The sequence below is a fragment of the Mesoplodon bidens genome, assembly GCF_964165515.1.
Source record: "Mesoplodon bidens genome assembly, chromosome: 12".
NCBI lineage: Eukaryota > Metazoa > Chordata > Mammalia > Artiodactyla > Ziphiidae > Mesoplodon > Mesoplodon bidens.
Window position 1 is genome coordinate 14,396,347 of NC_138168.1, and position 25,085 is coordinate 14,421,431.

Genomic DNA, 25,085 nt, shown 5'->3' on the forward strand with positions numbered 1-25,085 from the left:
CTGTGCCACTTTTTAATCTTCTGGGTTAGTAACATGATGTATCTTCTAAATAACCAGATTGTGATACTATCAAAGCCAGGAACAAACTCCTTAATTTTCAAGCTACCAATCAAACACTAGAAAGTTGGCATGAAAGTTAATTATAATTAATGTTTTCTAAATATTTCAATGAAATGGAGCACGCAAAAAGTTATTTTCAAGCTTCTGATAAAGAGTAACTAGTGTATCAAGTGAACAAATGAAGATAATTTGAGAGTCGATGTACTAATATAAAGCTGTAACAAGCAAACAATAGTAAGTAAAAAGACAAGGTGAACAGGATAGAAAAAGACTCTCCTGTTTGCACAGAACCAAAAGGCAGATGTGCTAGTGCAACATTTCAGCATCATTTCAACAAACGCTTTGATGACCTCCACACACTCACAACCATAAATTAGGAAGAGTACCTGCTCTTGCATCAGTAATTCCACGAGCCACTTTAAGTGCTTTTATTTAATTCTAACAACCCTAAGAAATATAATTTCGCCCTTTTATAGATGAGAAAAACAAACTTCCTGGAGATAACACTGAAAATAAGTGAGGGACCTGAGCTCTAAACTTAACCATGTCTGATCCCAAAACCCTATTCTACTTCGAATATATTCTACTTCTGCTTCCAAAGAATTATTTGGAGCATAAGATTTATTTAAATACACATAATCTTAATCCATAAATTGTGTTTCAGGTCAATCGTATCATATTTAAGACCCGCAACATTTTTGATATATGAAGATATTAAACTTTCCAGAATATATTATACTGGGAAACTGAGAGTGGTTGTGAAACAGGATTGCACGCTATTAAAAAATGGAATGAAAAGCCAACAGCATAGACTGAAGGGAAGTTAAGAACAGCAAAGCCCCAAAAGGCATCTGAGGATTAGATCTGGTCAGAAGCTGGAGGAGGCAGCTGTACAGTTAGCAGTGCTATGGTAAATAAAAGAGCAATCATCTGCCAGGACTTGCCTAAAAAAAGATGCAATACACCAGGGCTGGTTGTTGGAGAAAACTCTCCATGAAGCTTGTGCATTTCTGCTTGTGTTGTGAGTGAGGTGCTAACCGTTCTATGCTCTGAACTACCTTTTCACCCTTCAGGTCGTGGCCTAACCAGAAGGCGTCCTAGAGAATTCAGATTTAATTCTGGCTCAGCCACCTAGATGCTCTTACTGGCTTGATGTGGTTCTAGATCAGAAAGATAATGGCCACTTGGTTTAGGACACTGATCACTCAGCACCCTTATGACAGCCTGCCCAGCTAAAGTGACACACACAATGAGTCTCTGTAAGTTTTATTAAAAATGTGTGTGTCCTGCCTGATGTACCTGGATTAATTCTTCAAGTCAAGGGGAAAGGTCAGTTCAGAAACTTGGGAAAATCATCTGGTCTCTTAAGATAGACTTGGATGCTACAGGGGATTTGCTTAGCTGGTTGGGTGTGGGATTCTGGGGAACATGGTTGAGATCAACACTACAGGTTGGCCTCATCTACTTGCTTGGAGTCCTGTTAATAGTAGCCCTTGTTAAATGCTATGTGAGACAGATTGAAAGTTTGGTCCCAGCCTCTTTTGGTGAGGCCAATCCGAGACGCTGAATGAGTGGCACACTCATAGGAAAATTTGCCAGAAGCTCAGACAGTAGAGCAAGAGGAGTGGCTGTTTCGGGCAGACTATGGGTCTTCCCATGGGTCTTGCATGTTTCTGTGTATCTTGTGAGGGAAGTACTAGTTGCCCTTCCATTCTGAACTATCTTTTTAAGGATGTTTGTATAGGAAAGCCCTTCCTCTGGGGCAAAGGGCCAGTTTCCTTGCAGTCCATTACAGAGGATCTGGATTCCCTAAGCTTGAGTTCTTCCATTGTGACACAAACCCGCTGCATATGCAGCACCTACTCCTGAGGCCTGGCTGCAAGGACAACCCACGCAAACACGAAGCTCATGCTGCCTGATGCCATGAGCAGTAATACCTTTGTCTCTGACCCAGGAGTCTCATTTCTACTGCCGGGACCCATGAAACTGTTACCTTGCAAGTAGGGTAAAATTTCATACCTTTCATAGTTCTTGAGACTGGCAAGTCAAACCCTTTCTCCACACAGAGGATATAACTGACTTAACTAAACTACTCTTCATATTTAGTCTGTATCCTTTTAAAATAATGTGACAAAATAGGATTTAAAGAAAAACATTATTAAAGGGATAGATAGTAGATCATATGTAGCTAAACAAATGAAAATCCCTTAGGAAATGTAAAAGAGGACATAATAGAATTCTGGAGTGGGAAATGACCTTTAAAATCCCTAAATATTAGTAAGTGACATGCCCAAGGTAAAATAAACAAACAAGTAAATAATTAAACAAAAACAGTTGCACCTTTCAGGATAGATTAGGGTTTCTAGGCTCCACATCCAGTGTTTCTGTACTTCTCAAAAGCTGACTTTAATAGAATATATAAAGCTTCTGTTCACGTCTGCAGTCTAGTGAACAGAAGGTAGAATTCTTCAACTAAGGTGATAATTCCAGTTGCCCACAAACAACATGTTTCTCAAACTGAATTAAAAAAAAAAGTCAGGGACAATAAGTGATATCAGAACCGCCATTCTGAAATTGAAAAATTTCAACATGGGAGAAGGAGAATCCCTGCCTTAAAGTAATTAGCTTTGGCTGGAAAGAGAGAATCTACTCTTCATTATGATGTTCAAGTTGGTGATTTTATATTTTCCTATAGATATTTTAACTGTAGGATTTTGTGATATTTTGTTTTCATAATATGTCTGTCAATGAAAAATATTTGTTTCCTCTGCCTATGAAGAGGAAATATTTATTGGGTCCCTACACTGTACCAAGTACTTTTAGTCTCTGGGGCTACAGCTGTATATAAGCTAGACAAGGCTCTGTCCTCATGGAGGTTTTACTAGAGGTAAAAAAGAAAATAGTTCAATTTAGTTTACATTTACTAGTTTTCTCAAGATGAAAGAATTCTACTCATAAAGACGACTATACAAAAGTTCTCTTTGAACATTTCTCAGAAAGTACTTCATAAAGGCCTCATTCCCATTGATGTTCATTCCTATTGATATTTTTGCCACTGAATAGTAATATAATAGTGATAAGAATACCTTCTAAAAGTTAAATAGTACTTACTAAGAGCCAGTCATTATTCAAAAGGTTTTACATGTACCATTTAATCTAATCATCACTACAACAGTACGCAACAAGAAATATTATCTCATTTTTAGAGGATGAAACTAGGTCACAGAAAATTCAAGTAACATGGTGGGGTTCAAAGCCACTGTCTGGATCCAGGGTCTGCATAACTCTTAAGCTATAATGCATGGATTTTTGGTTTGCTAAAAACAATGGAATGGTTAATTGTAATGAATATAATTCAAATACTTTTAGAGAACAGTCATTTTAAAATACCACTATATGGGCTTCCCTGGTGGCGCAGTGGTTGAGAGTCCGCCTGCCGATGCAGGGGACGTGGGTTCGTGCCCTGGTCCGGGAGGATCCCACGTGCCGCGGAGTGGCTGGGCCCGTGAACCACGGCCGCTGGGCCTGCGCATCCGGAGCCTGTGCTCCGCAACGGGAGAGGCCACAACTGTGAGAGGCCCGCGTACCGCAAAAAAAAAAAAAAAAAAAAAAAAAATACCACTATAGATTAATCTAAGGTTTCTACCAAATTTTTTTTAATGTTTAAACAGAGTAGAATTGTATTAAACTAATTTCTGTGTAGATTTATGACTTAAGTACAGGTTTTTCTGCATATAATTTTTCAAAAGTCTTATCCACTTTATAATTTTCTAATGGCATTTGAGATACATTTTAAGGTATTTTTCTAGGTTGCTGAGCATCTCAACTTGAAATAAAATAGCTCCTTCATAACAGTCCTAAATTGCCGGTGTATAGCACTTTTAGGAAAGAAAGTTTTACTGTTGAGTTTTAAAATGCATAATTTAGAATTTTGGTGAAAACAATTTGAAATGTCTTTTGAAACAGAAGCAAACTATAAACAGAAGGGCAGAAGGAGCTATTCTCAAACCATTCATCTAATGAAAAATACATAAATCACCTCCTTGTCAAATGAGCTGATGGTAGGTTTTTCCAAAACATAAATCTTCTCTGAGGCTAAACATAAATCTTCCTAGGGCCTTAAGCATCAACTCCCCTACATTTCTGCACAGAGTCAATAAAAATAGATTTATAGTATAGAAACACCCTCTATTTTAATCAACTAATTTATTTATGTAAGCCTTTTGTCCACAGATTTTAAAAAGAATTAAAAAAAAATTCAACTGCCTTCTTTCTACTGATCCACTAGTACCCTAAAAATCCCAATATTGGCCTGGATCACCAGTTTCAGAAAGTTAACAAGAATTAACTATGAATTATGTAACTTTACTAGATTAATATTATTAATTCAAATTCAGGCAATCCATAGAAAGACCATATAAATAACAGATTTTGAAATGTAAGGAATTCAAAATAATCTTAAATTGAATTGCCTGTCAATTACTATGCTATAGTACATATTTTAATAGGTAAATATAAATATGTATAATTCATAAATGCTATAGAATATTTATTCTGATAAGAACAGAAAGAGAAATTATGTTCTATGGTCATTTAACAAGAATTTTTCTACTTCATTCACCTAAAAAGAAATAGTTATAGTTCCATCATTTAGTAGTTGAGGCTGTGATTTAAATGTATTCAAAGTAAATAACTGTTTAAATTACAGCATGACAATTCTAGTAAAAAAATGATTTTCTCTGAAATAATGTTTTTGTGTAGGGCCAACAGAACTACTGTTCTTTTGTGTACCAATACTTGTACACTATTTGTATATTAATTGCAAACGATCAGTTTATAAAATGATCAGCTTTAACCATCTGGTTGCTTTTTCTTAAACCAAATAGGTCCCAAGAAGGCAGTGACAATGAGTATTTCTGTGTCCCCAGATATCTAGTGTCTGATACATAATTAGCATTCGAATAAGTAAAAGTAGGTAAAAGGGAAGGAGAAGCTAGGGAAGGGACCAGGTCATCTACTGAACTGATTCTGTATCTTGTACACACTAATTTAGAAAAAAGCCTTATTTCAAGGCTCCCCTTAGGTGAACACTATATGATCTCTTGTGCATTAGGGCCATCTGTTAATTTGTGTCATTTGATCTATAAATGACCAGCTGAGATTGTCTCTCAGTTACTTTTGGTATTTAAGGTAGTTTTTATAGGGTGAAGTCTGTGCCCCTCCCCGTGCCTATAACTCACATAAGCTGGATTTATCTGGGCCCCAGGACTTCATTTAAAGTATCATTTAGTGAGCATGCCTAAGACACTTCTGCTGTTGACTGACTTAACCTTTGGCTTCTGTGTAAACATTTGGTGCCATCTGGGTGAGAATTTAATGACTCCCCAAAGGGACATGGCCAGAGCCACACAGGCATTTTCCTGGGAACTAAAGTAAGTGGATACATTGAAGTAGCACTGCTGCACCTTCCTTCACCTGTCGCTTCTGACATGAGGTGCAAAGGCTAGAAGAGACAAGAAGGAAGGAGACAGAGGTGTCAGCCAACTGCCTTATTTCAGTAACAGTCGCTGCCTTGCTTCTGGAGCTTCAGCAAAACTTTACTGAAAAAGCAGTAGTATATTATCTAGTGGAGGAGAAGTTGATAATAGTAAGAATATAAAACATACACAACAATTTTTTAAAGTTATATATAAAGACGTACTACATTTACACAAAATTAAGATTTTAACAACAAATGACAAAGAATAAAGAAAATGTACTTATCATACCTGCATATTTAAATGTAAGGGTTTATATCTAATATTTAAATGTAAAGAAAAAGTTAAGGTAAAATGTCGTAATTTAAATAACGTGAATAAACCATAAAATACCTACCTTTAATAGAAGATTATTAGGTCAAAATATTGGTGATTTCAGAATAATTTATCAGAATCTATTTTTAACATAAATTTGCATTATGCTCTTAGAATAAACTGTATTTTGATCAAACAAGTTTGGATGTTATTATAATAAGTTTTCCTTATTCAGTGTTGGTTTTAACTCACATAAATACATATCTTCTTTGTAAGTTATAAATACCAACAGAAGAGACATTTCAAAGTCATCAGTAACTCACTTTTTCCCCCGGATTTATTGGGATATAATTGACATATCACACTGTGTAAGTTTAAGGTGCACAACGTGATGATTTGAGATGTGTATCTATAGTGAAATGATTACCACAATAAGGTTAGTTAATAGCTCCATCACCTCACATAGACACCCTTCTCTTGCACGTGTGGTGATAACATTTAAGATCTAGTCTTTTACCCACTTTCAGGTATATAACACAGCATTGTGAACTAGAGTCACCATGCTGTATATTAGATCTCCAGAACTTATTCATCATAAAACTAGAAGTTTGTACATTTTGACCAACATTTCCCTATTTCCCCCACCCTCCACCCCTCCCAACCACTATTCTACTATCTGTTTCTATGAATTCAGCTTTTTTATCTTCGGCATACAAGTGGGAACATATAGTATTTGTCCTTCTGAGTTATTTCATTTAGTATAATGACCTGAAGGACCATCCATACTGTCACAAGTGACAGGGTTTCTTTCTTTTTATGGCTGAATAATTTTCTAAGTGTGTGTGTGTGTGTGTGTGTGTGTGTGTGTGTGTATCTCCATGTTCTTTATCCATTCATCCCTTGATGGACACTTGTTAGGTTGTTTCCATGTCCTGGCTATTGTGAATATTGCTGCAATGAGCATGGAAATGCAGATATTCCTTTGAAATACAGTTGACCCTTTAACAACACAGGGGTTAGCAGTGCAGTCAATCATCAGTGTATAACTTTACAGCTGACCCTCAGTATCCATGGTTCCATATCCTTGGATTCTACCAACCATGGCTCGTATAGTAAATTCACATATAAATGGGAATTCATGCAATTCAAACCTGGGTTGTTCAAGGGTCAACTGTACTGACTGCACTTCTTTGGGATATATACTCAGGATTCGGATTGTTAAATCATATGGTAGTCTTATTTTTTACTTTTTAAAGGATCCTCCATACTGTTTTCCACAGAGGTTGCACCAATTTATATTCCCACCAACGGGGTACAGGGCTCCGTTTTCTCCACATCCTCACCAACACTTGTTATCTCTTGTCTTTTTGATAATAGTCCTACTGACAGGGGTGAGGTGATATCTCATTGTGGTTTTGATTTGCATTTCCCTGATGACTGGCAATGTTGAACATCTTTTCATGTACCTGTTGGCCAAATGAATGTCTTCTTTGGGAAAATATCTATTCAGGTCCTTTGCTCATTTTAAAATGTGATTAATTTGGGCTTTTTGCTGTTGAGTTAAATGAGTTCCTAATATATTTTGTATATTAACCCTTTGTAAGATATACGGTTGTAAATATTTCTCCCATTCCATAGTTGCCTTTTCATTTTGTCGACTGTTTCTTTTTCTGTACAGAAACTTTTGAGTTTGATGTAGCCCACATTTTTATTTTTGCTTTTGTTGCTGTACTTATGGAGTCATAGCCAAAAATTCATTGCCAAGACCAATGTCAAGTAGATTTTCCTTATGTTTTCTTCTAGGAGTTTTATAGTTTCAGCTCTTACATTTAAGTCTTTAAATCATTTCAAGTTAATTTTTGTGAGTGGTGTAAGATAGGGGTCCAATTCAGTCTTTGGCATGTGTTATCCAGTATTCCCCCAAATCATTTATTGAAGAGACTGTATTTTCTCCAATGAGTGTTGTTGCCTCCCTCATCAAATATTAGTTGACTGTATATTCATGGATTTATTTCTGGGCTCCCAGTTATGTTCCAGTGGTGTATGTGTCTATTTTTGTGACAGTACCATACTGTTTTGATTAATACAACTTTGTAATATAGTTAGAGGTCAAGAAGTGTGATGCCTCCAGCTTTGTTCTTCCTTATCAGGATTGCTTTGGCTCTTCAGGGTCTTTCATGATTTCATTAAGAATGTTAGGATTTTTTTTCTATTTCTATAAAAAAATGCCATTAGAATTTTGATAGGGATTGCACTGAATCTATAGAGGGCTTTGGGTAGTATGAACATTTTAACAATATTATTTCTTCCAATCCATGAACACAGCATATGTTTCTATTTGTTTGTGTCTTCTTCCATGTTTTTCACCAAAGTCTTGTAGTTTTCACTGCACATATCTTCTTCCTTCCTTGGTTAAACTTATTCCTAAAATGTTATTGTTGTTGATGCTATTGTGAATGGGATTGATTCTTTATTTCTTTTTCAGATATTTTTTACTGTATAGAAATGAAACTGATTTCTGTGTGTTGATTTACTGAATTTGTTGATTATTCCTAACAGTTTTTTGGTGGAGTCTTTAAAATTTTCTATATGTAAGATCTTGACATCTGCAAATAAAGACAATTTTACTTTTTTCCTTTCTGATTTGAATGCATTTTATTTCTTTTTTCTTCCCTAATTTCTCTGGCTAAGGCTTTCAGTACTATGTTGAATAAGAGTGGGCACACTTGTCTTGTGTCTGATCTTAGAGGAAAAGCTTTCAACCTTCCACTGCTGAGTATGATGTTTGCTCTGGGCTTGTCATACATACCCTTTATTATGTTGAGGTATGTTCCTTCTATAGTCAATTTGTTGAGAGTTTTTATCATGAAAGGTTGTTGAATTGTATCAAATGCTTTTTCTGTATCTATTGAGATGATCATATGATTTTCATCTTTCATTTTATTAATGCAGTATATCACACTATTTGATTTTTGTATGTTGAAACATCCTTGCATTTCAGGGATCACAGTGTATAATCCTTTTAATATGATGTTGAATTTGATTTGCTAGTATTTTTTTGAAAATTTTTGCATTTATAATCATCCAGGATATTGGTCTGGAGTTTTCTTATAGTGTCCCTATCTGGCTTTGGTATCAGGGTAATGCTTGCTTCATGTTATGAGTTTGGAAGTGTTTCCTCCTCTTAAATTTTTTGGAACAGTTTGAGAAAGAGTGGCATTAGTTCTTTAAATGTCTGGTATAATTCACCAGTGAAATATCTGGTCCTGGACTTTTCTTTATTGAGAGGTTTTTTATTACTGATACAATTTTTTTGCTCATTAATAGTCCATTCAAATTTTCTATTTTTTCATGATTCAGTCTTGGTAGGAATTTGTCCATTTCTTCTAGACTGTCTGATTTGCTGGTGTATAATTATTCTTAGTACTCTCTTATGATCCTTTGTATTTCTATTGTATTATTTGTAATGTCTCCTCTTTTATTTCTGATTTTATTTATTTAGTCTTTTCTTTTTTTTCTTAGTTAGTCTAGCTAAAAGTTTGTCAAAAACCAGCTCTTAGTTTAATTGATCTTTTCTGTTGTTTTTCTGGTCTCCATTTCATTTATCCCAGCTCTGACCATTGTTATTTTTTTGATTCTGCTAACTTTGGACCTTGTTTGTTCTTCCTTTCCTAGTACATTTAGGTGTAAAGTTAGGTTGTTTACTTGAGACCTTTCTTTTTTCTTAATGTAGGCATTTATAGCTATAAACATCTCTCTTAGAATTGCCTTTGCTGCATCCCATAAGTTTTGGTATGTTTTGTTTCCATTTTCATTTATTTTAAGATATTTGTATATTTCCCTTTTGATTTAATTTTTGACCCATTGGCTGTTCAGGAGTGTGTTGCTTAATTTCCACAAATTTTTTTAATTTTCCACCCTTTCTATTTTTATTGATTTTCGTTTCAGACTGTCTTTTCTCAATTGTATATTCTTGCCTCCTTTGTTGTAGATTGACTGTAGGTGTGTGGTTTTATTTCTGGGTTCTTTATTCTGTTCCATTTGCCTATATGTCTGCTTTTGTGCCAATACCACGATGTTTTGACTACTGAAGCTTTGTAGTATTATCTGAAGTCTGGGAGGCTTATACTTCCAGTTTTATTATTTTTCCTCAGGATTACTTTGGCAATTCTGGGTCTTTTGTGGCTCCATATAAATTTTAGGATTATTTGCTTTAGTTCTGTGAAAAATGTCATGGGTAATTTGACAGGGATTGCATTAAATTCGTATATTGCTTTGGGTAGTATGGCCATCTTAACAATACTAATTCTTTCAATCCAAGAGAAATGGATATCTTTCCATTTCTTTGAATCATCTTCAATTTCCTTTATCAATGTCTTATAGCTTTCACTGTATAGGTCTTTTACCTCCTTAGTTAAGTTTATATCTAAGTATTTTATTTTATTTATTTTTGATGTGAATTTAAATGGGATTTTGGGGTTTTTTTTACTTTCTCTTTCTGGTATTTCATTGTTAGTGTAAAGAAATGCAATATATTTCTGTATATTAATCTTGTATCCTGCAACCTTGCTGAATTCGTTTATTAATTCTAATAGTTTTTGTGTGAAGTCTTTAGGGTTTTCTATATAGAGTATCATGTCATCTGCATATAATGACAATTTAATCTCTTCTCTTCCAAATTGGGTACCTTTATTTTTTTTCTTGTCTGACTGCTGTGGCTAAGCCTTCCAATTCTATGTTGAATAGAAGTAGTAAGAGTGGGCATCCTTGCTTGTTCCAGAAATTAACAGGAAGGGTTTCAGCTTTCACCAATAAGTTATAAGTTGGCTATGGGTTTGTCATAGATGGCTCTTATTATGTTGAGATATGTTCCCTGTATACCCACTTCGGTGAGAGTTTTTATCATGAATGAACATTGAATTTTATCAAATGCTTTTTCTGTGTCTATTGAGATGATCATGTGGTTTTTGCTTTCTCTTTTGTTGATGTGATGTAATGCACTGGTTGATTTCAGTATGTTGAACCATCCTTGTGACCCTGGAATGAATCCAACTTGATAATGGTGCATGATCCTTTTAAAGTACTGTTAGATTCAGTTTGCTAATATTCTGTTGAGGATTTTTGCATCTATATTCATCAAGGATATTCCTCTCTAATTTTCTTTTTTTGCAGTGTCTTTCTCTAATTTTGGTTTCAGGGTAATAATGGCTTCATAGAATGACTTTGGAAGTGGTCCCTCATTTCATTCTTTTGGAATAGTTTATGAAGGATAGATATAAATTCTTATTTGTATATTTGGTAGAATTTCCCAGTGAGTCATCTGGTCCTGGGCTTTTGTTTACAGGGAGTTTTTTTTTTAAATTACAAATTCTATTTCACTTCTAGTAATCAGTCTGTTCAAATAATCTGTTTCTTCTTGACTCAGTTTTGGCAGGCTATATGTTTCTAGAAACTTGTTCATTTCTTCCAGTTGTCCAATCTGTTGGCATATAACTGTTCATAGTATTCTCTTATGATGTTCTGTATTTCTGTGGTATTGGTAGTTATCTCTCCTCTTTCATTTCTCATTTTGTTTGCTTGGGTCCTCTCTCTTTCCTTCTTGGTGAACCTGGCTAGAGGTTTGTCAATTTTATTTATCCTTTCAAAAAACCAGCTCTTAGTTTTATTGATCTTTTTTATTGTTTTTTATCTCAATTTTATTTATTTCCCCTCTGATCTTTATTATTTCCTTCCTTCTGCTGATTTTGGGTTTTGTTTGTTCTTCTTTTTCTAATTCTTTTAGGTGATAGGTTAGGTTGTTTATTTGATGTTTCTCTTGTTTCTTGAAGAGGGACTGTATCACTATGAACTTCCCTATTAGAAATGCCTTTGCTGCATCCCATAGATTTTTTTAACATCTTTATTGTAGTATAATTGCTTTACAATGGTGTTAGTTTCTGCTTTATAACAAAGTGAATCAGTTATACATATACATTTGTCCCCATCCCATAGATTTTTGTAAGGCTATGTTTTCATTGTTGTTTGTCTTGAAGTATTTTCTGATTTCCTCTTTGATTTTATCATTGACCCACTTTTTTTAATAGCATGATTGATTAGTCTCCATGTAATGTTTTTTTTCCTGTTTTTCTTTCTGTGGTTGATTTCTAGTTTCTTACCATTGTGATGAGAAAAGATGCTTGAAATAACTTCTATCCTCTTAAATGTGTTGATGCTTGTTTTGTGTCTTAGTGTGTGGTCTATCCTAGAGAATATTCCATGCACGTTTGAAAAGAATGTGTATTCTGGGGTTTTTGGATGTAGTTTCCTGTAGATATCAATTAAGTCCAACTGTTCTATTGTGTCATTTAGGATCTCTGTTGCCTTACTGATTTCCTGTATGGAAGGCTGGTCCATTGATGTCAGTGTGGTGTTAAAGTATGCCACTATTATTGTATTCCTGTCAATTTCTCCTTTTATGTCTGTTAGTATTTGTTTTATACATTTAGATGCTCCTATATTGGGTGCATATGTGTTAATGAGTATAATATCTTCTTCTTGTATTGACCCCCTTATCAATATCTAATGCCATTCTTTGTCCTTTGTTATAGACTTTGTTTTAAAGTCTATTTTGTCTGATATGAGTATTGCTACCCCTGCTTCTTTGTTGTTTTCATTTGCATGAAATATCTTTTTCCACCCCCTTGCTTTCAAGCTATGTGTGTCATTCACCCTAAAGTGAGTCTTTTGTAGCAGCATATTATAGATTCTTGTGTTTTTTTATCCAATCTGCCACTCAATGTCTTTTAATTGGAGCATTTAGTCCCTTGACATTTAAAGTAATTATTGATAAGATGTATTTATTACTATTTTAAACCTTATTTTCCAGCTGATTTTGTAGTTCTTTTTCCTTTCTTTTTGGTTTTCCTTTTGTGGTTTGATGGTTTTCTTTTGTATTATGCTTGAGTTCCTTTCTTTTTGGTTTTTGTGAATCTGTTATATGTTTTTGATTTATGGTTACTCTGGTTTGCAAGTATGTTAACCCAGAACTATATCTACTTGCTTTAGACTGATAGTCATGTAAGTTCAGACACATTCTAAATATATATATATATATATATATCTAAATATAAATATATAAATATATAAATATATATATATATATATATTTATATATATATATATTTTACTCCCCTCTTCTGCATTTTGCGATTTTGATGTCCTATTTTACATCTTCATATTTATCTTTTTGCTGTTAATTGTAGTTAGAATTGCTTTAACATTTTTTTATTGTTTTTTAATCTTTGCATGGGCTTATTTAAGTGATGTTTAATCATTTTATATATTGGCCTTTCCTATTGTGTTTTTTCCCTTTCCTATAGATTCTTGCTTCTTTTCTATTTAAATATTTCTTTTAGGATAGCTTTACTATTGCTGTATTCTTTTAGTTTCTGTCAGAGAAATTGTTTCTCCTTCTCTTTTAAATGACAATATTGCTGGGTAGAGCATCCTAGGTTGCAGGATTTCCCCTTTCAGGACTTTGAATATATATTGCCACTCCCTTCTGGACTGCAAAGTTTCTGTAGAGAAATCAGCCTATGAGGATTCCCTTGTAACTGACTCTGTTTTTCTCTTGCTAACTTTAAAATCCTCTCTTTAACTTTTGCCATTTTAATTATGATATGTCTTGATGTGGGTCTGTTTGGGTTCATCTTGTTCAGAACCCTCTGTGCTCCCTACCTGAACATCTCTTTCTTTATTTAGGTTTGGGAAGTGTTTAGCCATAATTTCTTCCAATACATTTTTGATCCTTTTTTTTTCCCTTCTGGAACTCTTATTATGTGTAGGTTAGCACACTTTATATAATCCCATAGAGCTCATATGTTTCTTTCATTTTAAAAAAATTTATTTATTTTATTTATTTATTTTTGGCTGCATTAGGTATTCATTGCTGTGCGTGGGCTTTCTCTAGTTGTGGCAAGTGGGGGCTACTCTTCATTGTGGTGTGCAGGCTTCTCATTGCAGTGGCTTCTCTTGTGGAGCATAGGCTCTAGGCACGCGGGTTTCAGTAGCTGTGGCACATGGGCTCAGTAGTTGTGCCTTGAGGGCTCTAGAGCACAGGCTCAGTAGTTGTGGCACAGGGGCTTAGTTGCTCTGTGGCATGTGGGATCTTCCTGGACCAGGGCTTGAGCCCATGTCCCCTGCATTGGCAGGTAGATTCTTAACCACTGCACCACCAGGGAAGCCCTCATTTGTTTTTTCATTTGTCTTTCTGTCTGCTGTTCTGATTGGGTGATTTCCATTATTCTCTCTTCCAAATCACTAATTTGTTCTTCTGCATTATTCAGTCTGCTTTTAGCTCGTTTTTTATCTCAGCAATTGAGTTGTCTAATTTTGACATTAGGTATGTTTCATTAATTGTTTTTTAGGTGATTTCACTTGTTCTTTTTATTGAGAGTAGTTCCTTTGTTTCTTCATTTTACTTATATTTCTCTGACTCTGTGAAGTTAGGAGAAACAGTTATCTACTGTGGTCTTGGAGGGCTGTTTTTATGTCGGAGTATCCCTTTGTAGACTATGTAAGTCTAATATTTTTGCTGTGAGAGCTGTTTTCATAATGGATGCCTGCCACATCTTTCCTCAGAGTGTGCTGGCTGTTACCCCCTTGATAGAGGGTATGACTGGTGTCGTGGTGTCCAATTCCTGCCCTGCATGTTGGGCGGGTCCTCCTCTTTGCTCCGTGGCTGTCACAACCCTGTTGGGGGCGGGGTCTGCTCCCCAGTTGTTTCAGTAGAAGCCCTGAAGGTTGGGTTTGATAAGGCTCTGTTGCCTTTAAGTGTGTGCTCTGTCCCAAGGAGGTGAGTGCTGAAGCAAGAGAGGCCCATGTGGTCACAGTGAACCTATGCACCACCTATTCAGGCGTCCACGGTTCTGCTCAGAAGCAGCCCAAGGTCACATCCCTTTCTCTGTTGTGTTTGTCCCAGACCTAGAGTAAGGCTGGCCCTGGGGATCAGAGCATTGTAGCTGCAGGAATTGAAGTGGTGTGCTGCCACCTGAGACCTAGGCCTCCTCTGTGGTAGGGCTCTCCCAGAGCCTCTCCCCCCAGATTCCAGCTCCAAGCTTTGTGTGAGGTGGGTGGAACTGGAGCACTCCTGCTGGGAAAGGAACCTCTGCACACTTCTCGCCAGGGCCTGTCCGCTGGAGATGTGCGATTCTGTGGACAGCGCCCCCCACTGGTGTGTAAACCAATGAAATCTGCTGCTGCAGGGCCCACCTCCCACCTGCCCCCACTGTGGGAGTGCTGATTACGGGCTCAGGTGTCAGCCCCTGCCCCAGACTGTGTGCACACACAAAGCCCGCCAATGGAGCAGTGCCCCGCATGGGCAGGCTAATAGTGGGGGGTCCCTATGGTGCACCCACAATCTGCCATGTGTGCACTAAAAACAGGCTCTGAGGTTAGGCCTGGACTACACTCCTGGCCCTGGGGGCTGTCTACGCACAGCTAGACCGAGTCCTCTCCCAGGGTTCATCCACAGAAGCCCAAGTTTCAGCTCCTACCTCCTCTGTGTACTGGCAGCTCCACCCAAAGTGCATTTCAGGCTGGGAAGTGGGTAAGGTGGCAGCCATCACTGCCAGTCTCTCTGTGCCCTGACTGCTAACAAGCCAGCACACACAGACTCCTCGTGGGCAGAATCCAGGCCCCCTCCGGCTCCTCTATCTGTCCCGATGGACCTCCCAGCTAGTGAAGGGTTTCCAAAGGCGAGGGGCTGCCCATGCGGGCCTTTCCTCTTTCACAGCTCCCTCCCAGGGGCACCGGTCCTGTCCCAATGCCCTTTTTTTTTTTTTTTTTGTCCTACCCAGTTATGCGGGAATCTTTCTTCCAGCTTTGGCTGTAGAAGAGATCTTCTGCTAGCTTTCAGTTGGTTTTCTGTGAGAATTGTTCCATATGTAGATGTATTTTTGATGTGTTTGTGGGGGGAGGTGAGCTCCACGTCCTCCTAATCTGCCACCTTGACCTCCTACTTTAGCGTCTCTCTCATATCTTTAGATAAGTGTGAAAATCAGCTTGTACGCCTTTGGTGTCTGCCAGCTGAATAGTGCAAAGAGACATCTACAAGGTGCTATCTGGCAGAAAGATGTCAGCTGTCACTAAAAATCCAGATATAGTCCAAAATAATATTCTGGCTGAGGGGTCAAATTTGCTTATCGGGTGAAATGATACAGATAGAGATTGCATTTTGGTCTTCAAACACAAGTTGAAAACAACTAGGTAATTAGAGAACTACGTGGAATGATTGAGCACATAACTCAGTTGAAGAAAAGCAAGCATGTGATTTAAATAAAATGAGCAGGCTTAACTCGAAATCACTGTCAAATAATGTAAGAAATAAACTCCACAAATTATAAGAAATTGAATAATATGCATTTAAAGTCTCCTCTCAAAAAATAGCTTTTATTTCCGTCTTGAAAATCAAAGCTTCAAGCAGAGAATTCCACTGTGAATTGAACTTGGATAGTCCTAAGAAAGCCATTTGTTTGGTTCCTTAGATTTTCCATTTATGAAGAAATATTTGCCCTTCAAGTGAGCATTGCAAAGATGATCTGTGTAAGACATTATTAAGATAGTGTTCATAATGACATTTTCAAGTACAAAGATAAATAGGAATGTTATCAAAGTCACACAGCCTTTGCGAGTCCTGTGCTCCTCCGCTGGAAGACCCCCATCCAGATGCTAGAAGACTTCTTTACACCTAACCTTCTATGATCATGACAGGTCTCAGAAAACTGATGATTTAAATTCTTAATTTATGTCATTAGATGATAGCGACATAAAATTCAAGAGACCTCAGGCTACACATGATCTTATTTAAAAGCCTTTCCTCTTTTCCATTAGGCTTAGTGTCATTCTCAGACCAAATCTTTAAGTTAAATGAGAAACCCTAATGGACGACGAAGAAAATCAGTAACAGCAAATTGTATCCAAATATAAAAGAATTACATACTTATGATTAAATGTTTAATAAATGATGAATCATTTAATTGAGAACAATCCCATTATGCGCACATTATAAACTTTTCTCATTAATCTGTTTCTGAAATACTGCCATTTTATCATGTGCAAATCTTAGAAGCAACTCACATAGGAAAAAACAACAGTCTTGAACAGGTTTTGGAGAATGTAACAGTTTAAATACATAGCTATATTTATACATTGCGTGATTATAGTTTATTTTGTGCTTTTATAGTTTTTATAGTAAATAGAACTGTCTCTGCTTCCATTAACTTTAAATGTCATGGTAAGGATGTATAAACAAACTTTTAAGGGGCAAAATTATGGACCACATGGAGGGTGGATAAAATCGTTTAGGTTAGGTACTGCTTCCAGGCTTTTCTAGAACTACCTGCATGACCTCGGGTTAAGCCCTTCAGTGTTGTGGGCAGATGCCCCATCTTTAATATCTGGAGGTTTGCCTAGATCTACTCAAGTCACTTTCAGTTCTCAAAATATCCAGTGGCTTAAATTCTGGTTTAATTATGATTTAATGTGAATAATAAACAGGTTTAACATATTTCAGTTTTGAATTTTGACTTCAAGAATACTTACAGTTAAGGCTGGTGGTCCTGGAGGTCCCAGATCTCCCTAAAATAGATGAAAGAAAAGCTGCAATTACCAATAGTCCCGTTTTGCTCATGTTATTTATAAATTTTCTGAACGGATCGAAGCAATATCTAGATAAATCTGGAAGAAAAGAAAAGTAGAATTTTACCTTGATAAAGGTCTCTGCACAATGAAAAATTGATCATGTGCTTTTAGCTCTCATGATATAAATAATCGCCTTGTGCATCCCCATGCTTTCTGCAGCGGCAGAACTTGTTTTGAAAAGCTAAAATAATCTAGTTTCCATTCTTTTGTCTACTAACCCAAAATTAGAAAGAATATCTCTTCAAATATGGTTACTTGCCAATGGAGCAGCTGGGAATTGTCACAACGACAGATTATGTTTCTGACAAAGTTAGCATGGGGATCAGCAGAAATAATAAGTGGGTCTCCCCACTTCATGCCTTCCAGCTGCAATAAGCAGTCCCACTGCCTCTTTTAAAGCTTTGCTGAACTGGCCTTGCACTTGCCAACAATTGTATGAGGCTTTGCCTATATTCATGTATTTTTAAATAGTAACGTTGCTTTGCTGACCTATGTGAATACAAATTACCAGGTGGATATATTGACAAACTATTCAAAATCTAAAAAATATGGTTAATCTAAAAGTTTATCATTTTCCAATTTATAAATATGTCACCTATATGCTTTATTGTATCAGCATCCCTATTTATTTCATGAGAATTCTTACTCATTAAGATCAAGCATCACTGGGAAAGGCAAGATAGGGGTAAAGGATTAAGAAGTACAAACTACTATGCATGAAATAAATAAGCTACAAGGCTATACTGTTCAGCACAGGGAATATAGCCAATATTTTACAATAACTTTAAATGGAGTATAATCTATAAAAATTTTGAATCACTATGCTGTACAACTGAAATTAATATAATATTGTAAATTAACTATACCTCAATAAAAGAAATTAAGTTTTTTTAAAAGGTAAGTCTTAGAATGTTAAATTTGACAGACTCTAGGGACCCCCCATCTCATCAAAACCCCTCATTTTGCAGACAAATAAACTGAATCCCAGAGTGCCTAAAAAAAGTCAAGCATCACTGCCATAATCCCCCTTCAAATGAACATTGTGGAACCAACATGATGTGGCATGGGGCACTGGCACGCTGTATTCTCGTGTTGGGAGTATCTCTATGACGTTCTCTTTTTTCACCTAACATAATCACCTCAAAAGTGAGGACTTAGCCTTGTGTAATCATTATTTTGGGAACAACTGAATAAAAATAACCGATAGCTGTTAAAGAACTTTGATGTAGCTTGAATCAGTCATTGGGGACCAATTTGCAAAGTCAATTTTAATGTAGAGGTAAATATTGAAGATAGACAAAGATTTCTAAATGTTCTGAGAATGGAGAACAAAATGCAGTGCAAAACGTCTATACGTACAATTGTCATCAAACTAGTATCATCCAAGGACCTTATTCAAAACAACTTTTGCTTTTACTATCTCGTAATTCTCTTTTCAAGGTCCCTGCCAATAGGCCACTATAAAATGACATATGAGAAAAGGTGTTAGGAAATGGGGCATTTAGATTAAGACTGAGATGCACAGTTAGCCTCCTTCCCCCCAAAGGCCGCCTGCTTCACCATCACGGTAGCAGCTCAGTGCTATTGGTAAAAGTCCCCAGTAGAGGACATGGCTGCTAATTTGGTGATGCAATACTTAATGCTGTTAAGCAAGGGAGAGAAAAGGGAAATCTTATAAACACAAATTAATGTCGACTAGCAATTGTGCATTTAATCTCCTCAAACTAATTAAATGAACCAAAAGGCTTTTCTTCTTGTTCAGATGCTTTTAACATAACAGCCTTTGGCTAATTTTAACAAAATTAACTTTTGGCAGTTAAACAGTATCCATGAAAAGTCACTTCATAGGTTCTCAGGATTTTCTTAAGAAAAGATTGGCACTTTCCTGGGTGAATACGGTACCTTTTCTCCTTTTGGGCCAGGTGGACCATGAGGACCCACGTCACCTTTCAAACCCTGTGCAAAGAACACAGCTAATGTGATTTCTATATACAGTTCACAGAAAGCTTCAATTTCTAACAAGTCATTAGTCGCAAAATAAATCATAATTTACTGAACTCCCAAATCCCATCTTCAGTGTGTAGTATAGAAAAACTGGCTCTAAAATGATATACAACATCTGTGCTGTGGTGGGTACAGATACATTAAATCAGTGTGAGGCTGCAATACTGCATATTTGTGCAACTTTGCTTCCTGCTAAAATTACATTAATTCACCATCTGGGAGAACATCATTTAGATCTATATGAGCTTCTAAGTATCCACTTTGGCTTAAATTTGTAGATGTTGTAAATACCTCTGATTTAGCATTGATTTGGCCTTTATAAAGCTTGCCCCCAAAAATCAAGATTTAAATCAAAAACATTTTTTCATCTCTATCGAGAAATCTAATTGTGTGTGTGGGGGGGAAGGGATGAAGGATGTAGTCTTTTCCCATCCCTCACAAAGCTGGAGCTAAAATGCAATCTCTCTCCTGTTTTAAAGTCTGGTTTAGTTCTCTAACTCCTCTTTCTTTTTTTACCTGGATTTATAAAGCTATCAAATAAAACTATATAAGACATAGACAGCATATCAGATAAATATATTCATGAGTCTTCTGGACTCTTTGGTGTTTTAGTAGGTATTTGGTTAATCCGATTCAGAAATGACAGCTGTCAGGAACACCACAATAGATTTCACTGGAGGAGATCAGTGCTACAGTTGAATGTATTCACAGTGTAAACAGAAAGAAAATTAGATAGATACGTCCCAACTGTATGGTAAATAGGAAAAAATATCTTTTCTCATCCTTAATTTAACACATTGGGTGAGGGAAGAACAATAATGGAAAAAAGAAATATTCTGAAGCCACAGAATGCACAGTAAATCCAAGCATCTTACAGTTCCTAGCTGAGGCATCCAGCTGTTACTGCTCTGACATTTTGTAGTGAATAAACAATGCCAAATGCCATCACTTGTAGCTACTCGATGTAGAAGCTGAGGATGAATTTAAAGGAACAAAAGTAAATGAGATATTTAAAATAATCTTGTTAAAAGAATATGTGAAAACTGTAGCCTTATACTTTAAGAAAAAAAATTAATGGGTGAAAACATCTATTCAATCATTGGTTAAAACAAACACTTTTGTGGTGCATAAACAACTTTGTGGATAAAATTCATAGCTATGTTCCTTCCATCATTACCTCCAGGTATTTATAGAACAAGGATGAGTGAAAAATTAAATCATATTTGAGATGTGATATTCTCTTTATTATTTGAAATACCCATTCTTTCCCAAATCAAGCAACACATACTCTATTTATACATGCCTCTGGAGTAAAACTTGGCATCAACATATTCTGAACACTTGTGGAAAGAAAACGGCTATTTCTGTGATTACGGTTTATTCTTAGTTCGCTCATGCATTTATTCAGTAGATATTTACTGGATACCCTCTGTGCAGTCACCCCTACAGTTGTCAGATCTGTACTGCCCGATAGGTAGCCCTGGGCCTCATGTAGCTTTTCACCCTTGAAACGTGGCTAGTCTGAATGGAAATGTGCCGTGAGTGTGCAATACCATCGGGTTTTCGATATTTGGTACAAAAAAAAATGTACAGTAGCTCATTAATAATTTTTCTGTTGATTATGTATTGAAAAGATAACATTGTGGATATGGGATTAAATAAGATATATTATTAAAATTAGTTGCACCTGTTTCTTTTTACTTTTTAAAATGTGGCTATAAGAAAGTATAGTATATTTACCTTTGTCTTGAAATTGTAATATTAGATTTTAAAATATAATATATAATATATTATACTTTATTTGTATTAGAGAGTGTTATTGAGAGACACAAAAAAGAACAGGAAGTTGATAAAGACTCCCTCCTTAACGAAACTTGAGCCAGGCCTCAACTTCGGCCCCATCCTGTCTGTGCTTGGCTTGCTTGGCCCAGTTTTAGCAAGAATCTTGTTAAGTCAGTTTAGAAAGAATTCCCCAGCCTTGATATCTGATCAAGTTCCTCATCCCCCTCTTTGATGCATAAGTCTTTGGTGTGCCTTTAGCAAGAATCCTGTTAAGGCAGTTTAGAGAAAATCCCCCAGCATTGATGTCTGCTCTTAGTAATATTCCATTTGCTGACTACATCACTCTGCTCCTTTGCTATAAATTCCCACTCATCCTTGTTGTATTCAGAGTGGAGCCCAATTTCTCTTCCTTATTGTAATACTCATATTGCAATAATCTTGAATAAAAAATCTTCTTTACCATTTTAACAAGTATCATAATAATTTTTTCAATAACAAAGTCAGGATTCTTGCCCCAATGGAATTCACGTTATAGAGGAGGGTGACTGACAATGAACAGATCCACGGGCGGAATGTGAGGAATGCGGGGCAGAGACTGCTATTTCAGTGAGGGTAGTGGTTGGAAACGGCCTCTGGGTGGAGGGGATGTTTGCTTCACAGGATCCAGGTATGCAGTGATCCTGGAAAAAAGTGTTGGGGCAAGCGGAGGGACGGGTGGGTGAGGCGACAGCAAGCACAGAAGCCCTCTAGGCGGAAGGAGTGTCATGAGCAGGTACGGAGGTAAAGAGCAGGAGATGAAGTCAAGGTTAGTCAAGGGTCACAGCACATAGAGACCTGTAGGCCATGGAGAGAAGGATGGGTTTTGTTCTAAGTGCAAGGGGAAGCCACTTAGGGTTTTAGCCTAGAAATGGCATGATGTGACTGTGTTTCCAAAAAAAGATAGTTTTGGCTACAACATGAAACTAGATTGTACAACAGCAAGAGCAGAAGCAGAAAAGGGGGTCTCACAGCTTTGCAGGCAAGAGAGCAAGATGGCTGAGGGTGGGGATGGACGTGCAGAAATGCTGGAGGTAGGGCCAGGGAAAGGGAGGTACCAAGGCTGATATGTACTTGGCTTAAGTGACTGGCTATTCCACTCACTGACCACATCTCTCTATTCCTTGGCCATAAATTCCCACTCATCCTTGTATTCAGAGTTGAGACCAATCTCTCTTCACTACTGCAATACTCATATTATGATAATCTTCAATTAAAAGCCTTCTTTACCATTTTAACAAACCCTCAGAACAGGAGAAAATATTTGCAAGTGAAGCAACTGACAATGAATTAACCTCCAAAATTTACAGGCAGCTCATGCAGCTCAATATCAAAAAAACAAACAACCCAATCCAAAAATGGGCAGAAGACCTAAACAGACATTTCTCCAAAGAAGATATACAGATTGCTAACAAAAACATGAAAGGATGCTCAACATCACTAATTATTAGAAAAATGCAAATCAAAACTACAATGAGGTATCACCTTACACCAGTCAAAATGGCCATAATCAAAAAATCTACAAACAATAAATGCTGCAGAGGATGTGGTGAAAAGGGAACCCTCTTGCACTGTTGGTGGGAATGTAAATTGATATAGCCATTATGGAGAACAGTATGGAGGTTCCTTAAAAAACTAAAAATAGAGCTAGCATATGATCCAGCAATCCCAGTCCTGGGCATATACCCAGAGAAAACCATAATTCAAAAAGAGTCATGTACCACAATGTTCACTGCAGCTCTACTGACAGTAGCCAGGACATGGAAGCAACCTAAGTGTCCATCAACAGATGAATGGATAAAGAAGATGTGGCACATATATACAATGGAATATTACTCAGCCATAAAAAGAAATGAAACTGAGTTATTTGTAGTGAGGTGGATGGACCTAGAGTCTGTCATACAGAGTGAAGTAAGTCAGAAAGAGAAAAACAAATACTGTATGCTAACATATATATATGGAATCTAAAAAAAAAAAGGTTCTGAAGAACGTAGGGGCAGGACAGGAATAAAGATGCAGATGTAGAGAATGGAATTCAGGACATGGGGAGGGGGAAGGGTAAGCTGGGTCCGAAGTGAGAGAGTGGCATGGACATATATACACTACGAAATGTAGAACAGATAGCTAGTGGGAAGCAGCCACATAGCACAGGGAGATCAGCTCTGTGCTTTGTGACCACTTAGAGGGATGGGATAGGGAGGGTGGGAAGGAGATACAAGAGGGAGGAGATATGGGGATATATGTATATGTATAGCGGATTCACTTTGTTATAAAGCAGAAACTAACACAACATTGTAAAGCAATTATACTCCAATAAAGATGTTAAAAACAGAAAGCCTTCTTTAGCATTTTAACAACCGTTAGAGTGCCATTTACTGCTGAGAAATTTACTAAAAAGAGGTATTCTCTCTTCTTGCTGGTAGAACATCATCCAGAGAAAAAACAAACATGAAGAAAGAAACGGCGGAGAAAGACACCAACTTTCTATTTACGCAACAAATATTATGGAACATCTACACATATGCAAGACTGAACCCGGTACTCCGAAGAACAGACAAGTAGGAAGTCATTGTTTTATTTATTTATTTATTTACTTTATGAATTTTTGAATTTTATTTTTTTATAGAGCAGGTCCCTATCGTCATCCATTTTATACACATCAGTGTATACATGTCAATCCCAATCTCGAATTCATCCTACCACCAGCCGCCCACCCCCCACACTTCCCCCCTTGGTGTCCATACGTTTATTCTCTACATCTGTGTCTCTATTTCTGCCCTACAAACCAGTTCATCTGTACCATTTTTCTAGGTTCCACATATATGCATTAATATATAATATTTGTTTTTCTCTTTCTGACTTACTTCACTCTGTATGACAGTCTCTAGATCCATCCACATCTCAACAAATGACGCAATTTCATTCCTTTTTATGGCTGAGTAATATTCCATTGTATATATGTACCACATCTTCTTTATCCGTTCGTCTGTGGATGGGCATTTAGGTTGCTTCCATGACCTGGCTACTGTAAATAGTGTTGCAATGAACATTGGGGTTCATGCATCTTTTTGAATTATGGTTTTCTCTGGGTATATGCCCAGCAGTGGGATTGCTGGATCATATGATAATTTTATTTTTAGTTTTATAATGAACCTCCATACTGTTCTCCATAGTAGCTGTATCAATTTACATTGCAACCAACAGTGCAAGAGGGTTCCTTTTGCTCCATACCCTCTCCAGCATTTGTTGTTTGTAGATTTTCTGATGATGCCCATTCTAACTGGTGTGAGGTGATACCTCACTGTAGTTTTGATTTGCATTTCTCTAATAATTAGTGATGTTGAGCAGCTTTTCATGTGCTTCTTGGCCATCTGTATGTCTTCTTTGGAGAAATGTCTATTTAGGTCTTCTGCCCATTTTTTGATTTGGTTGTTTTTTTTTTAATATTGAGTTGCATATATATTTTGGAGATTAATCCTTTGTCCATTGATTTGTTTGCAAATATTTTCTTTCATTCTGAGGGTTGTCTTTTCATCTTGTTTATGGTTTACTTTGCCATGCAAAAGCTTTGAAGTTGCATTAGGTCCCATTTGTTTATATTTGTTTTCATTTCCATTACTCTAGGAGGTGGATCCAAAAAGATCTTGCTCTGATTTATGTCAAAGAGTGTTCTTCCTATGTTTTCCTCTAAGAGTTTTATAGTGTCCAGTTTTACATTTAGGTCTCTAATCC

The 25,085-nt window shown here is 36.6% G+C and overlaps 1 protein-coding gene across 1 annotated transcript in view; it reads right to left on the reverse strand.

The window, feature by feature from the left end:
* COL19A1 (collagen type XIX alpha 1 chain) overlaps window positions 1-25,085 on the reverse strand; it is a gene marked incomplete at both ends in the record, with an annotated part of 357,838 nt that overhangs the window by 178,311 nt on the left and 154,442 nt on the right. Inside the window, 2 exons of the mRNA XM_081251264.1 lie at window positions 17,433-17,468; window positions 19,434-19,487. Of these exons, the coding sequence (XP_081107390.1) occupies window positions 17,433-17,468; window positions 19,434-19,487 (90 nt within the window). The remainder of the gene's footprint in view (window positions 1-17,432; window positions 17,469-19,433; window positions 19,488-25,085) is intronic.